Source organism: Mastigoproctus giganteus, chromosome 9 (genome assembly GCF_048544385.1).
Source record: "Mastigoproctus giganteus isolate SK-2022 chromosome 9, ASM4854438v1, whole genome shotgun sequence".
NCBI classification, from domain to species: Eukaryota; Metazoa; Arthropoda; class Arachnida; order Uropygi; family Thelyphonidae; genus Mastigoproctus; species Mastigoproctus giganteus.
Genome location: NC_143583.1, coordinates 60798760 through 60825794, shown reverse-complemented (window position 1 = coordinate 60825794; position 27035 = coordinate 60798760). Strand labels below are relative to the sequence as shown.

Sequence of the window (27035 nt, the reverse complement as noted above, 5' to 3'; positions counted from 1 at the left end):
ACAAAGTAATGGTAAGTCCCTTTCTTCCTGCCTATACTGATATTCCTTACTTTAGTTTATCCAGTTTTTTCAATTCTTTTCACTTGCTTCTGTAAGGTTATCCATGATCTGTATGCATCACTTATCATAACCACTTTTATTGGCACATTCCCTTATAATCTTACTGCAAAATTCAAAATCTAAATTTGCCTTCGTAACACGTGGAAACCACACACGTGCGCCATAGCATATAGATCATGTTGGAAACAGGAGCAAGAACATTGCTGTCTTTTTCATAATTTCTGTGGATGACCTCTGATGATGACACTGAAATTGTGAAGGACATCGCAATGTTATTTCATATTGGTCACTTTTTCACTTCTTATCTTTATTTTAATTTCCGGTCCATTTCTTCCTCTTTTTCATACCATATATCACTCCCAGTGTATACCGTACATTCATTAGATTTAATAAAATCTCCGTCACGTGTTCTACTTACAATATTTTATGCATAAAAAAAAATTTTTTTTATATATATATATATACACACATTATGGTTGTAGGGTACGTTTTGCTAATGCAGTGTCCCTGATCCATAAGATACGTTATCTTCTTTTTAGTACAGGCACATTTCCCCCCTATATTAATTAGCTTCTTAATACCTTTATTATATATACAGGGTGATTCACTACCAGTGCGACAAACTTGCAGGAGGTGTAGGGGTACAAAGACGAATCGGAATCACATAGCATTGCAGGGTCTGAAATGCCTTCATCATGCAGTAGAGGACGTTGAACGGGAGGTCGCGTGAACAGCGATCCCACTGGAAGTCAGCATTTGCGAACCGGTTCCTGAGGCAGTAGGATGGACGAGTATTGAAATGTTGAACTGGCCGACATGCACCTCGCGTATGGAGCTGCGGACTGTAACGGGCGCGCTGCTCTGCGCTTGTACCAGGAACGTTTCCCGCACAGGCATGCTCCTCATCATACGATTTTCTCACGTGTGCACAGAAGGTTACATGAGACTGGTTGTTTCACGAGAGGTACCATGAATCGAGAGCGAACGACGAGGACGCCAGACAATGAGGAGAATGTCCTCAGTCTTGCAGAAGGCAATCCGAGTACGAGTACTCGAGCGATAGGCCAACGATTGGGTATTTCCCAATTCACTGTATGGAGGATACTGTCAACAAACCAAATGAGTTCATACCATCTGCAATGTGTCCAGTCATTGGAGCCTGCGGATTATCCACTCCGGAGGACTTTTTCTACTTGGTTTCTTCAACAGAAACGGTTCGCAAATGCTGACTTCTAGCGGGATCGCTGTTCACACGACCTCCCATTCAACGTCCTCTACCGCATGACGAAGGCATTTCGGACCCTGCAATGCTATGTGATTCTGATTCGTCTTTGTGCCCCCTACACCTCCTGCAAGTTTGTCGCACTGGTAGTGAATCACCCTGTATGTGTGTGTGTGTATACACACACACACACACACACACTGTCTAGTCAAAACATTATGACTAATCCCCCCACCATGTTTTTGCAGTCAGTGAGCCATTCTTCCCTTGGCGCCTCCGTAGCCAGGTGGGCAGGAGCAGCAGTGCGTACCACACACATCTTGATTAGACCGGGGTTCTTCGAGCCCGTGACCACCAAATACAGAGGATGCAGAAAGGAATGACCCACATATCCCCGGAGCAGTATGGTCTTAGTTGCTAATGCCCCTAAAAACCAAATAACAAGCAAACAAACAAACAAACCATTCTTCCCCATTTGATGGTACACTTGCCACCATGAGAACTGGTAAATGTGATACTGCAGGTTTGTGGCATGCAGTATATGTGGAGTACTTGATCAACCCGAGTACAAGGGACGTGATCTGATGGACTCCAAAAAAGAGATGATTGTCTGGTACTATTTGTGGGGTGATAGTATTGTGGAAACTGTGAACCTTCAGTGCTGTAGTAAAAGTGGACAGAGCAGCATTCGTTGGGCCAAAGGTAGGTGCCTAAACTTCTTAGATGGTCATGGTCAATGTAGTTCGTTCTGCCTTGTGCGATCTGATAAATGGAAAATGGTTAAATTTGACCATGGATCTTAGCCAGGGGACAACCAGTAGTGTTTCAAAGACCACTACAGTGAATCCTCCTCTGTATCTCCCCCCCCCCTTCAGAGTAGGCCTAGCCAAGGTGCTCCAGTGCTTGTGGCAGGCCATTGCTAACAAATGCTTAAAGTTTGCATGTGAATGGTATCATTAGACCATTCAGATGGACAACTGAATAAAAGTTTTCCTTTTCCATCACACAGTGGGTCCTGCTATGCCATGTGGATAGTAGATGGAAGGTATGGCAACAAAAATTACAGAGAGGAATTTCACTCCAGTGTCCTGCTCCAACAGAAACAGTCAAGTAAGTGACAGCCATGTTTTTAAATGGGAGATGTTTTCCTGGGAATCTCTTGAAGCCCCCCATACCCCTAGACTGCACTCTGAATGCTAAGCACCACTTATCTGTTGTGGCTGATCAGGTGCACCCCTCCATGGTGATTGACTTTCTAGGTGCAGTGTTTTCCCCAGGACCTATCGAATGGGTGTACCGCCCGGCTAAAATTTAAGCGATTCTCGCAGTACTGTAAGTTACTGCTCACTGATCCCGATCAATATTAATTCGAACATACAATGCGACAGGAGCATATAATGTTAATATATGCAATTAATTTTTGCTCTGGATCGCTTAAGTCACATTTATAAATAACAGAAAATTTTATAATATTGCAAATTATTACACTTCCCCATCCTGCAGGCAAAATTTTCTAGGGAGAACACTGAGGTGGCACAGGTGTGTTCCATCAGGATAATGTGCACTGCCAAGTTGCCAGTATTGTTTGAAAGTGATTTGCCAAACACATGGTACCCTGGGTACCGAATTCACTCGATATCAGTCCCATAGAATATCTCTGGGGCCACGTGAATCAACAGATCCATCATTTGGATCCTCCATCACCGACTGTCACAGATCTATGGGATGCAATCCTGGTGACATTAGCATTTAGCATTAGCATTAGTATTAGTAGAGGCATTTGATGCAAGAAAGCAAGCTTATGCAGCATCAGCCAAAAAAAAAAAAAAAAATTAAATAAATAAAAAATAACCACTCCACTTCACCCCTCTGTTCGTTCGAAATACCTGTCCAGCTGAGCCTTGTACAGCATACCTGCTGCAACATTCAGGTTACAATTCGTGCCTCACCATCGTGTGGTACTGGTGGCAAGAGGAAGCATATAAGCCATTAGGTAGTTGGTCATAATGGTTTGATTGGACAGTTAGTGTGTGTGTGTGTGTGTGTATAAAACACTCTTGTCTTCATTTTATATTTCTTTACATTTAATCTCATTTATTCATTGTATAATTCACAATTTCATATGTCACCAAGTTGCCAGTTTATAAAAGTCACCAAGTTGCCAGTTTATAATAGTCACTAAGTTTATAATACAGTAAACCTCCGCTATTCGCGGTATCTGTATTCGCGGTTTCGCGTATTCGCGATCGCCGATTTAATATAAAATGAAACCTAAAAAAATGTGAATTTTAAAGCGCCGTGAATATTTTCCGCCATAAAAAAACATGAGCGTGGCTAAAATTATCTTTCCCGGTGACAAAATCGCGAGTATGGATGTTTCTCGCTAATCCTTGTTCAGTATGTGTTATGCGCTTGTCATGGAAGGTTTCGTCGTTTGCTTTTAATTTCTATGCTTATAAATTGAATAAATTTATCAATTTATAAATTGATATGCTTACAAAAATGATAAATCTACCGTTTTGCAGTGTAAAACAGACTTTTTCGAGTGTGTTAACGGAAGAAAGTGACTTTATTGTGGACAAGTTCTTTCTAACCCCTACAAAAATATGGCTACGAATTACAAGAGAAATGTGAAAATATCAAAGAAGGTGATGACATTAGCGAATAAAATTGAGTTATTAGATAAAATTTCTAATGGTGAAAGTGTCTCCTCAGTGGCAAAATATTATAAAATCAATGAGGCAACGGTACGATCAATCAAAAAATCGGAATAAAAAATCTGCCGTAGTGTCCATGAAAACGCGCTAATTGCTTCAAAAATTTGCTCTGTAACTCGTGATGTTAAATTAGAAAAAATGGAAAAGGCTTTAAATCTGTGGATAGAAGACCGAACTCAAAATAAAATTCCGTTAAGTTCACTCATCATTCGTGAAAAGACAAAACTCCTTTATCAACACTTTAACGAAACTGGTGATAGCACTGGCGGGATAAGTTTTTTTGCTAGCAAAGGCACTGGTTTGAAAGATTTGTTTGAAATTTCTAATAAATATTAAATTTAATATTAAATTGTTCCTTATTTTCATTTCGATGCCATATGCTTGCATTTCACTATGTACATAGTCATATTATGAAGGTACATATAACACATACATAGACAAAATTTTAGACTAGTTTTTCTTATATATTTCATACTTTGGAACGGAACCCCTTTATTTCTATGGGAGCCATAACTCAGTATTCGCGTTTTCGGTATTCGCGACATTTCTCGGGAACGTAACCCCCTCGAATAGCGGGGGTTTACTGTAGTCCTTCAGACTCTGAATTTCCTTATACAGTCGAACTTGGTCATAACGAGCACGGAAATAGCGAGATCACAGCTGTAATGAGCAAAAAGCCATAATGATTTTAATTAGGCATTTTCCCATATAATTGCTCACTGTTATAACGAGCGTACTACACGTATATACCGAACAAATTTTGGTAACTATTCAAACATTTTTAATTGCTCGGTAGTTGAAAAAAAAAAACCCAATTCTTGGAATGGATGAAAATGAAAGGGCCAATTTAGCTTTATGACCACCTGCATCGGATTAGCTGCCAGTTTATGACCTCATCCTTCCTGGGACGGGGGGGGGGGGCTATATAATAGTGCAATGGCGTTCCGCTTGTTGCTTTACCCTGTTTACAAATTGTTTTGTATTCACTAAACCATAAATTTATTTTGGGACTTCTAAGAACGTTGTATGCATTTTGGCACTTCTAAGAACTTTGTATGCAAATCACACTATCATTTTAAAGTAAAATCAGTTAGAAACCAACCCTTCCTTCGGAAACATGCCTACTAACAAAAGAAAGTGTCTCTCAATTCTCGAAAAAGTTGAAATTATTTGTGAGAACATGGTGCAAAAAATGAAGTGTTTAAAAAGTATTCTTTGTCCCCTTCAAGTGTATCGATATTGTGAAAGAATAAAGTGTTTACATATCAGCACTGGAAAAGAACATAACCGAAAAAAAAAAAAAAATAGCAAATGTGAGGTTATGAAGCATTGCTTCAATGGTTCACCACACAAAGAAGTGCTGGATTTGCAATAGATGGTCCGATCTTGAAGGCTCAAGTGGAAAATTTTGCTAAACAATTTGGTTATGATGATTTTGTGTGTAACAATGGTTGGCTGAATCGATTTAAAAACCGACATAACATCGTTTAGCAAAAATAGTGGAGAATCTCGATCTGCAGATCCAATAATGGCAAATGAATGGATTGACCGTGTTCGGGCAGAAATCAGGAGAGATTTCAATTACGAAGACATCTACAACACCAACGAAACAGGACTTTTTTATAGTTTGACACCTGACAATACATTTAAATTCAAAGGGGAAAAATATGTTGATGGAAAAAATCAAAGGCTCGCTTGATGGTGCTCGTATGTGCATATATGACGGGGAACTGATAAAAAAAAAAGTGTTATTGGAAAATCGTTAAAACCTCAGTGTTTCAAATACATAAGGAAACTTCCTGTGGATTACACTGCAAACAAGAAAGCTTGGATGACTGCGAATATTTTTCGGCAGTACGTAAATGATTGGAATAAGGAAGAAGAAAAAAGAAGAAAAATATTTTATTGTTAGTTGATAACTGTCTTGCACATCCCCAGATTCAAAATTTGTCCACCATTAAGCTAGTGTTTCTGTCTTCCAATGCGACATCAATTTTACAACCAATGGGCATTGGTGTAATCAAGAGTTTGATAGCATTTTATAAAGGCTTTCTAGTTCTACATCTGATCAGTCAAAGAGAACAGAAACTTACCGAGTCTATATTGATAATGGATGCTATAAATTTATTGAATGATGCATGGAACAGCATTACTTCGACAACCATATCGAATTGCTTCAAGAAATCGAAATTAAATTCAAATGAAGTTTCAGTTGTAGATGAAGATGGAAACAAAGAAAACAACCTACCATTATCTGAATGGTTGCTACATTACAACGTCGTAGGTTTTAATACAGATAACATCGATGAATTTGTACGAATTGATTACAACTTATTACTAGTGGTCTTCCTCCATAGAGTGACACGTAGATGCTGTGCTCAACAAAGATGATAATGACAATGATTGTGATGATGATATGATGACAATTGAAAGTGAGTCAAAATCAGTGCCGACAATCTCACAAGCTCAAGGTGCAATGGACACATTAGTCAATTTTTTTGAAGGAACTGAAGCAAGTAATGAGACATTTAACGTATTGAGTGTTTTAAGGGGAAATTTATATCAAAGTGAAATCTTTAAAACAAACATCAATTTTAAGATTCATAAATGAAGACTAATTGAAATCGTGTTTATTATTAAATAGTATTGTTTTTAATTACAGAGAAATAAATTGTTTAGTATTAAGTGTATGGGTTTAAAATTACAGACAAATAAATTGTGCTTAATATTAAGTGCATTGCAATTTATACAAGCATATTAATACAAATAATATGTAGTATATACTTATTATTTTTCACTCTAATATTTATTTTGTTTTTTGAATCTATCTTTTTATCAAATTATTGAGAATTTAAAAAACTAGGAGGTAGGTTTAACTCATCACTGATATAGTGTTCATTGTTTAACGGCCCCATGTTTCCCCATCTCTGCTATCACTGATATATTAGTTATGTCGAGGGTCTGACAGCTCCTGGGATTTCTCCCATCTCCATGTATGTTCTATGTATCGGACAAACCAGAGATTTAAGTGTGTGGGGGTATGTAGTATGTTGCGCCCATTGTTCGTCCGGCCTGTCAGCCGCCGGGCCCCTGAGACCCGACATTACCAATACCAGCCACGGGGAGGCTGGCCAGGTGTTACCAATATTTAGTGCATAAATAATTCCTGGCAGGTCCTGCCACTTACTTTCCTCGGATTTCAGTTGCTAGGACCAAAAAAATAAATAAATAAATAAATAAAATCGTGTTTGAAATTAGTGATACTTAACAAGTTAGTATTAATAGTATGCGACGTGGGGCTGTGCGGTAAAAGAGTTTTAAAAACCAAATAGGTTCAGGCAAGAATTTTGATGTTCTCTTAATTTTTACGTGTAGGGCTAATCGCTGTGGAAGATAAAAGTTTGGGGGAAGAAATTGGAAGTAAGGGGAGTAGATGGTCCCTGCAGGCAGTGAGGCATGCCCGTGTACCACCAGAGTGTGAAAATTGGGGAGGAAAGCCTCTCCCCCCTCCCCAGGAGTTTGGAAAGAAAGATCCGCTCAAGGGAGTGCGGACTTGGGTTGCCAATGGGCTTTCCCAGTGGGAGAGTGCCACCGTATATCCTCTCCGTCAGGTTGCAGGCCCTGAAAAGCTGGCTGTTGAGTCTCATCCAGGTGGGACACTAATAGGGGGTTAAATCTGTGATGTCATCTTTCCAGACTGCGTATAGTCTGCGTCCTATTTTCTGGTCATTATCAAGTCTACTGGCTGTCACTCTGGGGATTTATCCCTTCCGTGATGTTTACCAGTCCTTACACTACCTTTTGTCGTTATGTAGTGGGTCTATGCTGCAAGGTCTTTGGGCAGTCTCTCTTTATTCTGATGTCATGACTATTTAAAGGTGTTTTTCGCTTACATCGGTGGTAATTATGCCTCTTGTGGTTAGACAATATATTATCACTTGTCTTTTTCCAGTGCATTTTGTAGTCAGTCCAAGGTCTGTTTAGTCAGCTCCTCTGTGTCATCTTGCTGCTATTTGCAGGTTTGGTTTGTCTCATTCTGTTAAGGTCTTCTGTATATGGTGGTTAGTGTTTGGTGCCTGGTAAATAATCCCTCGGCAAAATCAGTTAAGGCTAAATATTTCTCTTGTGTATCTAGTAGATGTGACTCAAGATTCCTCGGTAGATAGTGAACTCTAGTCATTAGTCTGCGTCTAAGGTCTTTGTATTGGGCACACTCAAACATAATGTGCCTTCTTGTTCCTGCAAGTACAGTGCGGGTCCTCCACTGTTCCCAATGCTGTGAGCTTTGCATTGAAAGCCCCATGATCCGTAAGGAGGTAGGTCGTGTAAAGTCCGGGTTGCAGCCAGGTTGGGAGAATGGGGTATACTCTGTCTACGTCCAGGATGAGCTTTTTGGTGATATTCTCTTTCGTTGTGTTTGTCCAGTGGTATTGCCAGGTTTGTTTTAGGTATATCTGCAGCCTGTTCTTTTCAGCTTTGTGGGTTGTGCTGTTATCCACTGTGTTAGTCTAGATGGGTGCAAGGCATTCCTTTGGTTATATAATAGGTTATTCCAGTGTGTATGATGTCAAGGGGAAGAGCTCCAGCCAAGACCTGTAGGGCAACAGTGTTAGTGGTGCTGCAGGCTCTGGTAATGGTTAACAGAATAGTTCTATGGATTGAGCCGATTATGCATCTGTTTATGGCAGTTGATGCCTTGTGATACCAAACTGCAGAGGCTTATGTTATAGCTGGTAGGAATGTTGTTTTATAATATAAGGAGAGTACGCAACGTTTAAGTCCACAGTCACGACGGACCACACGGGCCGGCAGTGCAGAATACTTTCTTATCTTTATCCTTAGTGTGAGATGTGTGAGATGCTGCTTGAAGGAAAGATTACAATCTAATATCACCCCCAGGTACTTAAGCTGGCTTTGGAGTTTAATTTGGTGTTGTTCACCTTTATTTGAGGCAGCCTGTGCAGGTCAAGGTGGGTTTGGACGTCACCAAGATCCATGGCCAAGAACTCATCCAAGACAATGTTCCGCAGGATGGAACCCTGGGGGGCAACCCCTGCAGACATCGCAGTTTACCCTACCATAGGGTGCCACGACACTAATACTTCTGTCGGTAATGTAAGACTTGATAGTAAAATACAAGTTGCAGGGAAGTTTGGCCCGCCTTAATCTTGCCAGGATGCTTGGCCATCAGATGGTGTCAAACACCCCAGCAAAATCAATGGAGATGATTAGGTAGTATTTACTGTTGAAGCTGGCCACAACGTGCAGCAAATGTCTAAGTGCCTCTACTGTGGAAGACTCGGGCTTAAAGCCAAACTGGGTAGATGTGCAGTTCAGCACTCTTGTAATTTGTGTCAGTTCGGGCATAGAGCATTCTCTCAAATAGTTTGCTGATCACCAGTAGCAAAGCTATCGGTCTATAGGTGGTTGGCTGTTGTTGGAGGCTTTGTGGGTTTTTTTGGGATTAGCTTCAGTTCTGCAGTCTTCCAGTCTCTTGGGATGATGCCTTGATCCAAACAGTTATTGAACAGATTTAGGAGAAGTTCGGGGGTCAGTTACGTTACTTTTTTGATAATTTTCGGCTCGAGATAATCGAGGCCAGAGCACTTATTTCTTAATTCTTGGCATATTCTATGCTGTTCAGGTGAACTAGGCATGGCAGGCTCCGCGAAAATAGCGCCCAGAATATTTGTGATTGAATGTTGCTGTGTGGTGGTTTCGCTCCTCTGTGGTGTCAGTGTGGTAGAAATAACTCACCCCCCCCCGGGAGTTTGTTTGTGATTATCCTATAGACTAACCCCCCCCCCCCAGGGCTCAATATTTCCTGTTATGCCTGCCAAGTTTTCCAAGGCTCTGTTTGCTCTTGTTTATCACATCCATATATCTGTTTCTTGCTTTTCTATAGCACTCCTTCAGTATCTGTACCTCAGCAGCAGGCCACATGCATCTTGCACGCTGAAAGAGTTTTCTTCTTTTCATGATCTCCCTCCTGAGTTGCTGGATCTTGCGAGTCCACCAAGAAACTGCTCCCAGTTTGGGATTTCTCCTCTTCATTGATGCTTCACTTGCCGCAAGTGTTATTTCTGTTACCCTCTTTTAATTCTCATCTGGGTCCCCATTCTGGTTTGTCGTTTCCAGGTGTTGGGCTGCAGCGAGCATTAAGACCTCTCTGAATCTTTCCCAGTTTGCCCGGCGGATGGCGAAGCAATTTAGTGTTTCTTTAGTTATTGGGAGCCTGTTTAATGATCTTCTGATTTGGCAGGTAATCACCCTGTGGTCAGAAGTCGTCCATGAGTCTCTGATGATCCAATCCTCAACATACTCCACAAGGTTTCCCCGTGGACAGTGTGACATCAATAGTCACCTCCCACAGGGTATTACAAAATGTAGGCATTTGGTGTGGTCTGTTCAGGATAGTGAACCGGGAGTTCGAAAGAAAGTCCTCTAAAATCTGTCCATTCCTGGTACCTCTCCTGTCTGTGGTCATACTGTGCCAGGCTGGTGAACGGCAGTTTACACCTGCCCTAATTATGATTCTTTGATCAGGGAGCATGTCGGTCAAGGCCTGCAAGTACCTGGTGATAGGTGCGATGTCCTTGCCCGGCCTGCTATAAAGGGCCACAGCATAGATTTGGCCCAACGGCATTAAGATTGTTTGTTTGAGAATTTTTAGGCACATGGGCATCTATGGCCATAGTACGCCATTTGGCGTTAAGATGTGGGCACACTCCACCCAAGGTGCACAAAGCTATGTTACTTTAGTCGCAGTATAATTGGGATTGCGGACCACAACCGCATCATGGACTATTTTGTATGCTGCCGGATATCCGCACACTCATTTTGAGTGGGTATACAGTTCCTGTAATAGTAGGACGTCAGCTGCTTCCTTGTCTGCTATGACCCTAAGTTGCTGGGCCGCTGCTCTAGCTCTCTGTGTGTTATGCTGTATTATTGCAATTTTGGATCTGTTGTACTTTTTAGGGTGTCTCTCCATAGTCGGTTTGTGACTGGTATAACCCTTTTACTTTAAGATAAACTGGACAGTTCGGGTCTCTGATAGAATGCGAGTGGTCCATTTTCCCTGCCTTACAGTTTGTGCAAATTGGATCTTGCTCCTTGTTTGGACATGTTTTATATTCATGTCCCCTGCCAGAGCAGTGACCGCAGGTTGATTCCGTTTGTGTACATGTATGTGTTGTGTGGCCGTATTTACAACACTGGAAGCATTTCAAGATTGCCACATGATCCCAGAATCTATGCAATCCCCATTCAGTCTAGATTCTCCCTTGATTCTTTAGTTGCTGCCAGACAGTCGGGGCCAGCTCTAGGAACCCAGTTTCTGTTTGGTCCTGCCCTAGATCTGTTGAAGTTCCTGGGCTGCACCAGGGTTCGCTGTTCCTGTAGTTGCTGGAGGGTGTCTCTCAGATTTCTGTTTATAATCTCTGTGGCTAACTCTTCCGGGGATAGGTTCTTGTCTTTGTCAAAGACAATGATAGCAGGTCCTCTCTTTTTTTTGGAAATTCTGCAGTCAAACCCAAGGTGGCAATATTTGGGTTATCCATTATTGTCTGTACGTCTTTGTTTCTCTCTGTTTAAATAACAAGTCCTACATTCCTCGTTTTCTGGATGGACTTTATCTTAGTAGCTTTGAGGTCATCCTTTAGTTCCTTCATCACAGTTGTCTTTATTTCTTCACTGGTTCTTTTTTCCTAGGTGCTATCTGTGGCCACAGGTCTAAGCACAACCAAGTTGGGTGTCATCAAGAAAGGTTGCTTCCTTTTTTTGGGGTCCGTTCTGAGTTTGTTTTCCCTGATTTTGATTACTCCTCAGCATTTCGGCATATGTGGGAGCACGCTGTTGCGTTTTATTTGCCCCACAGTCATTATAGGCCTGCAGCCTCAAGGTGACCTTTTCATTCTCAACATAAGTCTTGAAAAGGATAATCTCCCTCTTGTTAAAGATTGTGACGATTTGCGACCTCACAAAGGTGGTTATCCTGTTATTCGGTTCTTTAAAGATTGATTCCAGTGCTGTTTTGAGTGCCAGCGACTTTTCATATATATAGTGCCCACTGGTTGGGAGGGAACCATGGGGGAAGTCTCCTGCTGCTTTTCCTCATTTGTTTCTTTGTTCACATTGACATTTTCCTAAGTGTCCTTATTCCCAGTTTGGGAGCGTGTTCCCTGCTAACGGTTTTTTGTTTTTACACTTGTTTTGCATTTGGGGTCCCTGGACAGGCGTCTTCCATATCCTCCTGTTGTCCTAGGGGAATTATCTCGTTGTCCTGCCCTTTTGTCTGAGTTTATTTCAGTTTGTCATTTCTGCTATCCATATCAGCAAAGATTCCGGATAATCGGATGTGCGGATTATCAGGGTTGTCAATCCTTTAATCAGTTTGTGGTTGTAATATGCTGGTGAACAATACCTGCTACATGCACTGGTGTTTAAAGTTCAAATTTAGAGTTTAAGGGTTGGAGAGGCTAAAAATTGTGGGGCATTTTTAGACACTGGTAAAACCTCCAATATTTGTCTTAAAAGTTTTTCTGAGTGGTTCCTTTAATAGAGGGAGCCATCCTCTTTTTAATGATATTTGTTGAATCAAGATCTGATCAAATTTTCCCCTTAAAAAGATTTCCTGAAAATCTTTCGTTTTTGTGGTTACGACAGCACTAGACATCAGTTACGACCACGTACCCCCCAGGGCTTTTGGCTTTTTCAATTTCAGTAAATATTTCATATTATACTTAACAAGTGGTTTATGCAAGTATTCCTGCATCTTTATACATTCAGTATTAGACTTAGTTGGCAATTATTTTCAGCTAGCATGAGATATTAAACAGCTTTATAGCGAGTAACAGTTATAACGCGGAAATTTTGTCTGTTCCTTGATGCTCGTTATAACCAAGTTCAACTGTACTATTATATATGAAGCACTGTATTCTTTATTTCTATGTTTAATAATCTGAATGTATTGACTTGTTCATGGCATTTCCCTATTTAGGTGGACTTGGCCAAAGAAGCTTTTATAGTTTCTATTACAATGCAATGTAGCCATCCTTGTGACCATGGATAGGTCTATCGCATTGTACATACTGTACATAATTTTGATAAAAACATTTTTGGAATGATCTTATAATTATTGAATTCATAGCAGTTGATATGAATTCATTCATAAAATTCATATTAAGAATGTAAACATTGATCATTGGATAAAATTAATTTTTTGCAACTTTATGTACTAGTCTATCAGAAAGCTGCTTTGAGTGAACACTTGTTTTTCTCGTTTGTCATGAACTGAATATGATGAAATATGAATGACATGACACAAATAATTTTTGACTGACAGTAACCTTTTACCATGCCACATACACCTTATTTTTCTGTGTTGGCATTGTGTGACTTTTGACTTTTTCTAAAATTAAACAGAGCATGAAAGGAAATGTCTTGAGTCAATTTAAGAAAGCCACTTAAACATTACAGACTACTTAAAAGCATTCACAAGAGAAGGCTCTCAAAAATGTTTGTATTAGTGACAGACACAATGGAACAAATGCGAACTTGTAGGAGATTATATACAAGAATATTAAGAATGTAAATATTTATCATGGGATAAAATTAATTTTTTGCAACACTTACCAAACGTTTTTATCCCCAGGATGCTTATGTAGTTGCAATAAAGATTTCTTAATTGATATTCTAGTTAAAATCTATTTCCCCTGAAAAATTCATTCACAGATACAATGAACAAGTTTATATAACTACAGAAGATAGATCAGAAATTATAAAAGTTTTTATTTGTAGTAAAATATATATATTTATATTATAAATATACATAAATTAAATAAATTTTATATAATATAATTATATTTAATTTAAACAAGCAATTCTGTTGACTTCCCTTAGCTTAATATATTCCAGCTAAATTACTTGGCTTCTGTAGCCCCCACCATTATCAGTCTGACGAAACCAAACATCACCAAAATTTGTAAAATGCCCATTTTGGGAGGGAAGCACTGGTCTAGATGCTGTCCACTCCAGATTTCATTTCTTAACTGACTTCCTGTTTGCCACCCCAGATATTCTCATTTTATATTTAATTGATAATTTTATAGAAATTACTATATTTCTGAGATTTTATTAGATGTCACTTTTGGTTATCTGCTACTGTTTATTCTTACTAATGTACAGGGTAGCAACAAAGTCACGTTATCATATATATCTATATAATTTATTATGAAATAATGGAAAGGTAGTAAAAGGATGAGTGGTAAAATGTATGTCAGATCAGATTAATGCCATCAAATTATAGATTAAACATTACATCAGTCTGTAATTTAATTACTACTGTAAGAGTGTAATTTGTACCATATAAGTGCTCAAAGTGAGTCTACAGACCCAAAAGAGCAGGTATATGATAAAACTTTAGCATAAAAGTATAAGAGTACATAGCGGGCCATAAGGCAAAAAGAACCTATAAAGACTAAGATAGTCTGTGCTGGATTACTTCATTATGCCCTATAAATGAACATATAATTAGCTATAAAATAGAATAAAATAATGATTGAGGCTAATTAATGATAATAGGAAACCTTGAATGGCACTTTTTCAAGGGCTAGCACCAATCAATAATTAGCAAATATTGTTTCAAAGCTATCTGTCGGGCTAGCTGTTATCTTGCCTGTTTTCTGTAAATTTAAGTATAGATTGCTTTAACGTTTATAATTTTTCCTAGTTATACAGGCTGATAACAAACAAAACAGATAGCCTTGCTAATTATTGATTGGATATATTGAATGGTTCTATCCCTCAAAAAAAGTACCATTCAAGGTTTCCTATTATCATTAATTAGCCTCATAATCATTATTTTATATTTTATTGCTAATTATATCTTATTTATAGGATATAATGAAGTAATCCATCACAGACCATTTTAGTCTTTATAGGTTCTTTTTGCCTTATGGCCCGCTATGTACTCTTATACTTTTATGCTAAAGTTTTATCATACACCTGCTCTTTTGGGTCTGTTGACTCACTTTGAGCATCTATATGGTACAAATTACACTATTATGGTAATAATTATATATATATATATATATATATATATATATATATATATATACACACACACACTATACGTATGTATTCACCTGAGATTAAATATTTTTATTTTCTTTTGCAATCAATTAGTAGTATTGGATATTTTATATTTTCAGATTTAATAATGGCTGACTAGAGTAATTACACTATCAAAGAATGTTTTTTGTCAGTTGTTGGGTGTGACAGAGGAAGAACTAAAAAGACAGTGAAAGAGCTGCAAGCTGACTGCCAGCGGTGATTTCAATGAGGTTCTTCACCAAAACAAATATTTTTTTGTGGTGGGAGAAGAAAGTTTTTAGCCCAGGAAGTCTAAAGGATAAACCAAGAAGTAGCAAACCTTCAACAAGTACAGATAAGTTGAGGAGTCTATCATGAGATCACCAATGAAATCAACTCATAAAAGAGCACTGGAACTTGTAATCCACTGGTTGACATTGCAAAAACGTATGAAAATTGACTTAAAAATTACATCCATGTCATTCTATGTTTGTTTACGAATTATCTGACAGTGACTTAATTCGGAGGAAAGAGGCATGTTTCAGATTACTTCAAACTTTCAATACAGTTCCAAAGCATGGTAAAGTCATTTTTAGCAATGAATGCGCCATATATCGTTGGTTACAAAATGTGGTGTTTTGGTCGAAGAAAATCCCTCACTTGATATTGACCAATGGACAGCAAACAGTGTTCGGACCTTACTTTTTGATGGTGTGGTTAATCAAAACTGATACCTAGACATGTTAAAGAACTGGTTTCTACCCCTTTCGAATAACCTCGGAATCAAAGAGGAATGCCAGTTTCAACACAGTTGAGCACCAGCACATTATGCCATCACAGTATGTGAATATCTCAGTAAGGATGAATTGGCCATGGGTCTCCTTGTGTTGCCAGCTCCCCTTGAATGGCCACCTCGAAGCTCTGACCTATCAACATGTGACAATTCATTTGGGGGATATTGTTGCACAACAACATTATAATACCACTGATGAGCTCAAATTTGCTTTCAAATGCTGCTCAAATGATATGAAGGTAATCTCACAGAACTTGATGGCAAATTATCATCTGTTATGAAAATGATGGGGAACAAACATACTGGATTATTAAACCTGTCATTTTACATTTCTTTGTTTGCATTGCTATAAATAAATAGCATGTCATAGGAGTGCAAATTGATTTGTATTTACTAAATTAAAATAGGGTAATGTGACTTTGTGGCCACCTTGTACGTTAGATTCAGTCTTCCTTTTTCTGGTACTTTAAGTTTTACAATGGTAATAATAGTATTACTTCATGCCCTTATATTGAAATAATACACACACATACACGTATTTTGCATTATTCACCATCATAAATGAAGGTTTAAATTTTTAATATCTATAAATATCATTAATATTTTCATTATATGCTTGACCTGCTGTAGTAGAAACAGGATTATTTTTTAACCTTTGACCGGGTACATAGGGCATATAGCATTAATCAACACATAAAAACTTGTAAAACTTCAAAAAAAAAAAAATTGGAAAATTTTAGTATTCCCCAAGTATCGTAAACCTTTTTAGGTCCATTTTGGAGAATTTTATTTATTTATTTTTTATATATTAAAGACTTGTTAATTAAAAAAAAAAACTGTTAAAAAAAAAAGGATAATTTTTGATGTTATCCAGTATAGTATTAGAATTAAGAATACCTTTTTTAAAGTTTCTTCTTTTTAATTTTCTTTTGTTTTATTATCGCAAAATTCCTGAATGGTAAATTCTATACGCCAACGCTATTGCTGCTGTGATTTTCAAAATGTGCCCAGTCAAGGGTTAATTTAAGAATATGCCCCTTGTTCATGTCTGTTTGTTGACACTGGTTGAGGTATGAGTTACTCTTACAGCATTGTTTTTTTTTTTTTTTTTTTTTTTCCCTTTGGTATTTCACTTTGAAATCCTTCGTCATTTTTAACTTACGTTTGTTAATTAAATATTTGATGTAGTTAAATTTAAAACTTTTTACAAGTTTTTTTATATTTTACTTAAAAAAATTGGTTACTTTGTTTTTCCTACCACTTTAGAATGGGATGACGAGTTTCAAGGTAGGTTAATTTAATGAATAAAATACTTTTTTATAGCATTAAGTATTTTAATTTTTGCTCATAAACCATTTAAAAATTAATTTCATTTATTTGTTTTAATACTGCAATTTTTTTTTTTTTTTTTTATTAAAGTGTTTAGTTCCTTTTATACAGATTTGGACTTCAAGCCTGAATTCTGACAAACACTAAATGTTTGCATTATAAAATTTTTATAAAACTATAGGTATAATGTTTGAGTTTGGGCAGTGTTTGAAGCCTTCCAGTAAATTGCACAACAATGAATTTGTTGACTTGACATTGGGCATGTTTTAGAAATAAGTCCTTTGACAAGTCAGTTTAAAGACATCATTTATCAACCTACACAAAGGATATATTTAATCGTAAATATACAGTGATTATGCAGATAAAGTACTTAGGAAATATTCATTGAAGTGAAGAATTTCATTCCTCTAAAACAATAGTTCAACATTCTGAGATCATTTAAAATACAAGCATTGTAAAATCAGTACTAGAAATGTCTACTGTCGAGTAGCTTTTTATTTCCACAGTTATTTTCCTATTTAGCTATTGGGCAGTTTCTTACCAGTGTTGAAATTTGCAGATGACTGAATTTCAGTTCTGTAAAACTACATGCACTGAAAGGCCAAGGGCATTTTAACTACTGGAATTGGGAAAATCAGCATTAGAAAAATCTGATATTCTGTTTCATCTTGTTTCCAGCATTATTCTAGTTTAAGGTTGAGCATAAATAAGGTTTCCTCACAATGATTGCAAAAATGATATGGCACAAAACTCAACTTTGTCCTATAATCAAATTCAAAAAGCATTCTAATATACTGAAATGTTTTAACTTGTTTCCTCTTTAATTAATATTAGTTGTATGTGATCATCGCAAACATCAATTTGCTGAGGTTTAATTCTTATTGAAATTTGTCTACAGTGTAAGACTAGTGTAGGTGTCTGAAAAAGAAGAATTAAGTCCTGTTAGTTCTAGAGGATTGTCGAATTAGCCATCATTAGGCATGCAGTGCTGAATTAGCCATCTAGTAATATGATGCATTTATTTTTTATTTTGCAGCTTGCCTCCTTGTCCTGCAAGACTTTAATTTATTCAGCTAGTGAAGCAGTTATACTTCATTAATGAAATGGAGTTCATTGAAATAAAATGAAACAAAAATAAACAACAAGAAAAAAAATTTTGTTAATTAAATAAATATTAAATTCTTGCAGTGCTGAATTAGCCATCTAGTAATATGATGTATTAAGTACTTTCAGTTCAGTTCAAGCTTGTGTTTAGTCTTCAGGCACAAACCATTGTGCAGTCTGCGCAGGTATTCAGTGAGGACTGTTAGCCAAAATCTAGCACAGTAATAACTATTGAAGCATTAACTTAGATGTCTCCAGTGGTTTAGCAAAACAGTATTAACCAAAAGAATATTAGTTGCAGGTGCCTGTTTTGTATATAGTCTGTACAGCCCTACTTGCGCTAGTTTGGAACAGTTTTTCAATGCAGAAAATCGCAGTTTTTATAGCCGAAAAAAAGGCTCAATTTCACTAGAAAGAGTGTTCACTTTTTGCATTAATGCTGTTAAACTTCTGTCTAGGATTCTCCTCCCTAATAAGGGATGTCAATTGTTGGGGGGGATAAAAATCTTTAAATCATTGTTGAAAATCAACAGCAGTTCAAGGATTCAAATCATATCTGAGAAAATCAAAATACTTGAGTGATTGTTGCTCAAGGTTTATCTTTGAGCAACATACTTTTACATACCAACAACATACTTTTACATGAACAACAACCTTTACATACTTTTAAAAAGATATGGTTCAAGTTTGGAATAAAAATAGATAACCAAAGAATTGAAATTAACATCAGAGACAAAAGCTGATATTAATTTCAATGGGGCAAGGAAGCCTATGGCTTACGCTGCACCAGCCAAAAAAAGAAAATATTAAGAAGAAGAAAATTTAAAAAATAAATAATAAAAGAAAAGGAAATAGGCAACCTTTGTGTTTCTTTCCTCCTGTAGATCAACTATCCAACTGACCTTTGAATTTCCCCACACTGTCAGATTCCACCACCCATGTAGTTAACTTATTCCAGTAATTTATAACCCACTGGCTAAAATAAAACTTCCTGCAGGCCAGTCTACAATCTCCCTTGTAACTTGAATTTATTGGCCCTAGTTCTAGAATCATTTATAACTGTGAAAATGTTACCTCATTCATTTTACTTATGTCTCTCAGAGCCTTAAACACCTCAATCAAGTCTCCTCTAAGGTGCCTGATTTCCAAGCTGTGCAACCCACATATTCGAAGTTTTTCCTCATATGGATGCCCTTCTAACGATATCACCAGGAAAGTTACCCATCTTTGGACCCTTTCAAGAAACTTAATGTCTTTCTTTAGGTGTGGTCTCCATACTTGAACACTGTATTCCAAATGTGGTCTAACAATCGCCATATGTAATGGGATCATGATGTCCTTATCTCTACTAGCAAATGTCTGATAAATCATCGATAGGACACCATGGGCCTTCCTTGCAACTTGTCTACAATGCTCGGAGAACTTCATGTCTGACCGTATCGTAACACCCAAGTTCCTTTCCTCCACTACTGGCTTTTGTTCAACTCCACCAAGTGTATAAGTTATTTTGGGGTTACTGTTCCCCAGATGTAATACCTTACACTTTAGCTACCATTTTTCTGACCATCCCTGAAGTCTATCTAGGTCACTCTGAAGAAGATCATCTCTACTTGGAAGTAATCATTAACTACTCTACCAATCTTGACATCACCTTCATATTTAGACACCATGCCCTCTATCCCTTCATCGATGTCATTTATGAAATTCAAAAATAACAGTGGTCCTAATACTGATCCTTGGGGAACCCCACTTCTTACATCAATCCAATCTGAGGAATAACCTTTTATCATAACTCTCTGCCTTCTGCCCTGAAGCCATCCTTTTATCCATCTAAGGATTTTCCATGTGGTTCCAGCTTATAAAGTAACTGCTCATCTGGGACTGAGTTAAATGCTTTGCTGAAACCCAAATAAAAAATTTTGAAATTATTCCCTAAATCCAGCTCATGAGTGACCCTGTCAAAATAGCTAACTAGATTTGTTAAACATGGTTTTCCTTTTACAAAACCATGCTGTGCATCCCTCAGAATTCCAATTCTATCTAAATGATTCTGAATTCTATCCTTGATCATTGCCTCTATGGTTTTTTCCTACTACTGAAGTGAAACTGACCGTTCGGTAATTTTCCCCTTCACTCTTAGAACCGCCCTTATGTACTGGAGATACACTGGCACTTTTCCAATCCAATGGAATCACTCTCAAGTCCAGTGATGCTCTCATAATTAGCCTCAATGGTTCAATGCACTCACTTGCTGCCTCCCTTAAGATTGTAGAGCATATGCCATCAACCCCACTGGCCTGTAGGATCAAAAATTTTTTTCATTAAATAATCACATGAAATTTCTGTATCATTAATTGTATATTTTTCAGCTTTACTCCCATAATTTTTCTTTGACATAAAGGGTTTTCTTCTGTAAATATAGATGCAAAGTATCTGTTGAGTTCATCTGCAACATTAGCTTGGGTATCTAATACTATCCCACATCCATTACATAAGGGTCTGATCTGGTTTGCCCTTCTCTTCTTTGCATTTATTTATGTGAAGAATTCCTCATCCCCATTCTTTGCCAGCCTAACCTTATCTGTGGCACTGTTACAGATCAATTTGTAGCTGTTATAGGCTTCAGTACTTTTTATTGCTCTGTAACTTTTCCATGGCTTCTATTTCTGTTCAAGTAATCTGGCAACTTCATTATTCATCCAACTTGGAATTCCCATTGAGGAGTATTTTTTTGATGGTATATACACATTCAAGGCTTCTGTGATTAATGTTTTAAAAGTATACCATAATTCAGTTGTATTTGCTCTTTGTGCAATATCTACCCAGTTAATTTTTGGTATTTTCTAATTTCAATAGCACCTTAAGGCATCATAATTTCCTTTTCTGAAATTATAACCCATTCCTTTGCCTTTAACTACTAACTCTCTCTTTGTCGTACACCGCAGAACTCCATGATTACTTCCTGCTACTGGTTCTTGTACTCAGCCCTATTATGTCATCTGGTTCATGGGTGATGGCGAGGTCTAGATTATTGTTTTCCCTAGCACTTTCCCTGACATGTTGGATCAGCCGACCGGGCTGGCTGGGTGGGTAAAGTGCCTGCCTGGCAGCCCAAAAGTCGCGGGTTCGAATCCCGCCTCGGGCTTGGATCAAAGTACTGCAAAAACCTTGGGAGGCGCATTATGGCCACAGAAGCTGATGCGCCAAAAACTACCAAAAAAAAAAAAAAAAAACATGTTGGACCAAATAAAAATCATCTAGTTGATTAAAAATTTTGTTGCCCATGTGGAGTTTCCTTCCCATTTGTTCTTGTACTGTCAGCCCTATTATGTCATCTGGTTCATGGGTGATGACGAGGTCTAGATTATTGTTTTCCCTAGTACTTTCCCTGACACGTTGGACCAAATAAAAATCATCTAGTTGATTTAAAATTTTGTTGCCCCTGTGGAGTTTCCTTCCCATTTGCTCCAATCAATTAGAGGCAAACTAAAATCACCCATAATAAGACATTCATGCTTACTTGCCCATGTGCAGCATTCTTAACAACGCTTCTAATACCAAACAGCGTCAGGTTATAACTACTTCTTGGTCACATTTGATTCGGGGAGCTGTGCACGCCAGTCTCAAACAGCTGCACCCCCACATCCATTGAGAACCGGGCACATGCCCATGTGAATCCTCCTCTCACTCAGAACAATCGACACCATAACCTCCCAAAACACTACTCCCCCGAATCACCCCATATATACATATATATATAGTGATATATTGAAAGTGCATAGGAGAATGCTGTTACTATTGTATCTATGGTATACATGAGAAGTTAATAAGATAAAAATGAAAAAAAAATGAGATAACAAAACAAATATATAGAACTAAAGGCAATGAATATGAAATGAGGTAAAATAAAATAACATAAAATGAAATAAAATAGAATAAAGTGAATGCAACTAAAATAACATAAAATAAAATATAATAAGATACCATATGCATATAACTCATCATTTCAATGTTTTCGTCACTTTCATTTTGTCACTGTTTACACATAGTGGTCATAGGGTTCGTTTGCCTAAGCAGTGTCCCTGGTCCATAATACCAAATGTATTTCTTTTTCAGCAGCATTAAAACATAGCTGCTGCTTCTCTGACCATCTTTGAAGTCTGTTCAAGTCATCCTGAAGGAGCATTGCTTGGCATTGATCATTAACAACTCTGCCAATCTTTACGTCATCTGCAAATTTTGTCATCATGTCTTCTATCCCTTTGTCAATGTCATTTATGAAAATGAGAAACAACACTGGCCGAAGAACCCATCCTTGAGCAACTTAGCCAGGTGGGCAGGAGCGGCAGTGCGTAGCACACGCTTCTTGATTAGACCAGGGTTCGAGCCCGTGACCACCAAATACGGAGGATGTGGAAAGGTCAGGGAATGACCGCCGCATATCCCCGGAGCAATGTGGCCTTAGTTGCTAATGCTCCTAAAAACCAAATAACAACAACCACCTTGAGCAACCCCACTCCTGACGTTACACCAATCTGAAGATTATCCATTAATCACAACCCTCTGCCTCCTACCCTGCAGACACCCAGCAATCCATCTTAGAATCTTACCAGTAATCCTAACTATGTTCAAGCTTATAAAGTAACGGACTAAGTCAAGTACTTTGCTAAAATCCAAATGAACTATGTCGAAATTTCCCCCTAAATCCAGCTCATGAGTAACCATGTCAAAATTGGCTACTAAGTTAAGTATGATTTATCCTTAATAAAGCCATGTTGCATGTCCTTCAGAATGCCATATTTATCAAAATGTCCCTGGATTGCACTCTTAATCATTGCTCCTAAAATTTTTCTTACCTCTGAAGTCAGACTAACTGGCCTATAGTTACCAGCCTCACTCTCAGAATCGCATTTATGTATTGGCGATATATCGGCACTTCTCCAATCCAAAGGAATCTACCCTGAGGCCAAAGATGCCCTCATGATTAACCTCAGTAGTTCAATACACTCTCTCCGCCCTCCCTCAAAACTACAGGATATATGCTATCAATTCCGGGGGCCTTACTTGCCTTTATATAATACAAAAAAATATCCATTTATAATACAAAATATGCGCCACAGTGTGCACACTGCTCGCAGCTACTTACAGTAAAACAAAACATATACTTCTTGAATGTAGCTTGTTCAACAGTGTGCCCGACGAACATCTTTAAGTTTCATTTTGGATCTGCAACAACCTCTGTTTCTCAATAGTATTATAGGTAAAGAAGCAAATCTCTCTGAATTCTTTCTCTATTTAAAACAAATTCAAATGTGTGACCGTTTCTAACTGCTCCCCGTGCAGTTCTCATAAGTGGACTAAATTAATTTGGGAGGCGTAACATATGGCCTAAGTAGCCCTTGCACCAGAAAATACCACCACCACAACAACAACAAAATATGCTTAGTTATTCTTCTTTGAGATTTTATATTACAGTATATCTTCATTAATTCAATATTGGATTATTCAAAATGCTATGTATTTCAAATTTGCAACCTTCCCCAATGAATGATATAGGGCCTCGTGCATTTTAGTACAGATTATTCAAAATATGCCTGTGATGAAATCTGAAGTCTGAATTGGGTGTGGCAACTTACGAATAGCATGTATGATTCAAAAAAAAAAGAAAAGAACATGCAAAACCCTACAGGCAAACACTTATAAAAAAAATTAGCTAGTGTCTTGCGAAATTTAATACCCATTATACAGCATATGGCATCTTTTGAATTTTATATTTCTATTCATTTCACTAAGAAATGAATGTGAAATCATGGAGAATTTGCGTAAATGTAACTTGCATTAGAGGTACACATATAATTCAATTTGTTTACACCACAGTGGTGATGGGGATTTGGAGGGAGGGTTGTAATGCACTGATCACTAACAATGCAAAACATGCAATTTCCCATTAAAAATGCTGTGCAACTTCACGTGTCCAAATGCATGCACATGATTTATGTAGTTCACAGATTAAAAAAAAAAAAAAAACCAGACTTTTTCCCCCACTGGATGATTTAAAAAAAAATTGCCAATTCTTCTTAACCCTCTACCTAGTAGATCCATAAAAGTCACACTAATCGATGCACGTGAGCCCTCCATGATACCATGGAACTGTTTCTACTATATTTTCATATAACAGACCTCCTGTTACTAAAGATATATGTTCTTATTATCCAATGATAGGGTTAGAAAAACAAAGAAAATTATACTCTGCATATTTTAAATTATTGTTTGCATTTTTTTTTTTCCAGAAATATAGCATTGTATACAATACAACATTGTTTCTGCTCAATGTTGCATTACATGCAATGCTAATGTACCAAAACCTATTGCCAAAAAGCATCAGGTCCATCAGCATTTTAGACTCTCAGGTAGCAAGTACAGCTTGTCTGGCATATCTGAGAGAATGTCTGCGACAACCTCAAGGACCAAAGGGAGGGGAATTTCAGAGGTGTATTAAACTATGGTAGGGAGTTAAATGATTTTTTAATAACTGAGAGCAAAGTGGAGGAAAATTGTTGAAGATAAACATAAAAAAGGCACCTGTGGTGGATGGGATATATCCAGTTATATTAGAGGAGGTGGCAAAGACAGTAAACAAATCTTTAGCCACAATTATGAGAGCTTCCTTGGATTCAGGGGAGGTACCCACGGCCTCCGTAGCCGAGTGGGCAGGAGCGGGAGTGCAGTAGCACACGCTCTTTGAGTAGACCGGGGTTCAAGCCCCTGACTGCTGAATACGGTCGATCTGCCAACCCGCATTGGACCAGCGTGGCAGATTATGGTCTATTTCCCTCAGTATGAATTGTTGAGGAGGCTTCCATCCTGCAGTGGGTTGATAATGGCTGCACTTTACTTTTTTTACTTTTTTACCCACGGACTGGATATGTGCAAATGTGACCCCAAATTCACACAGGAGGATCAAAGGATGACGCAAGTAATTATAGACCTGTTAGTTTAACTTTAGATGCCTCCGTAGCCGAGTGGGCAGGAGCGGGAGTGCAGTAGTACACGCTCTTTGAGTAGACCGGGGTTCAAGCCCCTGACTGCTGAATACGGTCGATCTGCCAACCCGCACTGGACCAGTGTGGCAGATTATGGTCCATTTCCCTAAGCATGAATTGTTGAGGAGGCTTCCATCCTGCAGTGGGTTGATAATGGCTGAACTTTACCTTTTAGTTTAACTTCTGTTCAGGGGAAATTAATGGAGACACTGGTTAAAGAAGCACTGCAGGATCATCTAGACAAGACTTCAGTTATAGTTTGGACACAACATGGGTTTGTTAAGGGGAAGTCTTGTCTGACCAATTTGATTGAATACTATGATGTGGTCACTAAGGAAATGGATGCAAAAAATAATTTTTATATCATATACGTGGATCTTAGGAAAGCTTTTGATACTCTTGCACATGGAAGACTACTCCACAAATTGGAGCAGTATGGCTGATGGTCCACTTGACATCGATGGTTCGATTGTTGATAAACCTGCTGAGGTAGCTGACAAACTGAATGAGTATTTTGCATCTACATTTATACATGAGGAGGTCTATAGGGAAGTGGAGGCCAGAAGCTTATCAAACTCTGGAAGGGAACTAAATGATTTTGTAATAAATGAGAGTAAAGTGGAGGAGAAATTGTTGAAACTGAACATAACAAAGACACCTGATGTGGATGGGATCTATCCAGTTATATTAAAAGAAGCAGAAAAGGAAGTAAGTGAACCCTTAGCCATAATTATGAAAGCTTCGGACTCAGGGGAGGTCCCCATGGAATAGAGATGTGCAAATCTGTCCCCAATTCACTATAGGAAATCAAAGGATGACAAGAGTGATTACAGACGTGTTAGTCTAACTTATGTTCCAGGGAAATTAATGGAGTCACTGGTTAAGGGAATGATGCAGGATCATATAGTTCAGATACAGAGTTTTGTTAAGGGGAAGTATTGTCTAACAAATTTGATTGGATATTATGATGTGGTCACAAAGGAACTGAATGCAAAAAATAATTTTGATATCATATACTTAGATTTCAGGAAAGAATTTGACATTATTGTGAATGGAAGACTACTATACAGATTGGAGCAGTATGGCATTAATGGCTGCAATGGATAAAAGGATGGCTGAATTGGAGAAGATAGAAAGTGGTAATCAATGGACACTGCTCTTCATGGACTAATGTTTATTAGTGGAGTCCCCCAAGGTTCAGGTTGGGTCCATTGTTGTTTTTTGTATTTATTAATGATACTGATGAAGGTATATCAGGCTTAATGTCTAAATTTGCAGACTATACGAAGGATTGGCAGTGTTGTTAATGACAATAATGACAGTATGCTACCACAAGAGAATATAGAAGCATTGAGCAGATGGGCTGAGAAGTGGCAACTGAAATTTAAAACTGACAAATGTAAGGTACTGGATATGGGTAGCAGTAACACCAGAGTAACATGTGAACTGTGTAGTACTACACTCAAGATGGTAGAGAATGAAAAGGTCCTGAAGATAATTGTGCAGTCATATACGAAGTTTTCTGAGCAGGTTAGACAGTCTGCAAGAGTGGCTCATGGTATCTTGTCAGTGATATACAGGAATTTTATCTAGCAGGGATAAAAAGGTGATTATTCCCATGTATAAGGCAATGGTCAAGCAACACCTTCAGTACTGTATATAGGTCTGGAGGC

General features: G+C 37.9%; 1 protein-coding gene across 1 annotated transcript in view; it reads left to right on the top strand.

Annotated features, from left to right (window-relative positions):
• Window positions 1-27035, top strand: part of LOC150080278 (cytoplasmic dynein 1 intermediate chain-like) — a 389556-nt gene that overhangs the window by 154179 nt on the left and 208342 nt on the right. Inside the window, 1 exon segment of the mRNA XM_090380674.1 lies at window positions 17120-17173. Within this exon segment, the coding sequence (XP_090236800.1) occupies window positions 17120-17173 (54 nt within the window).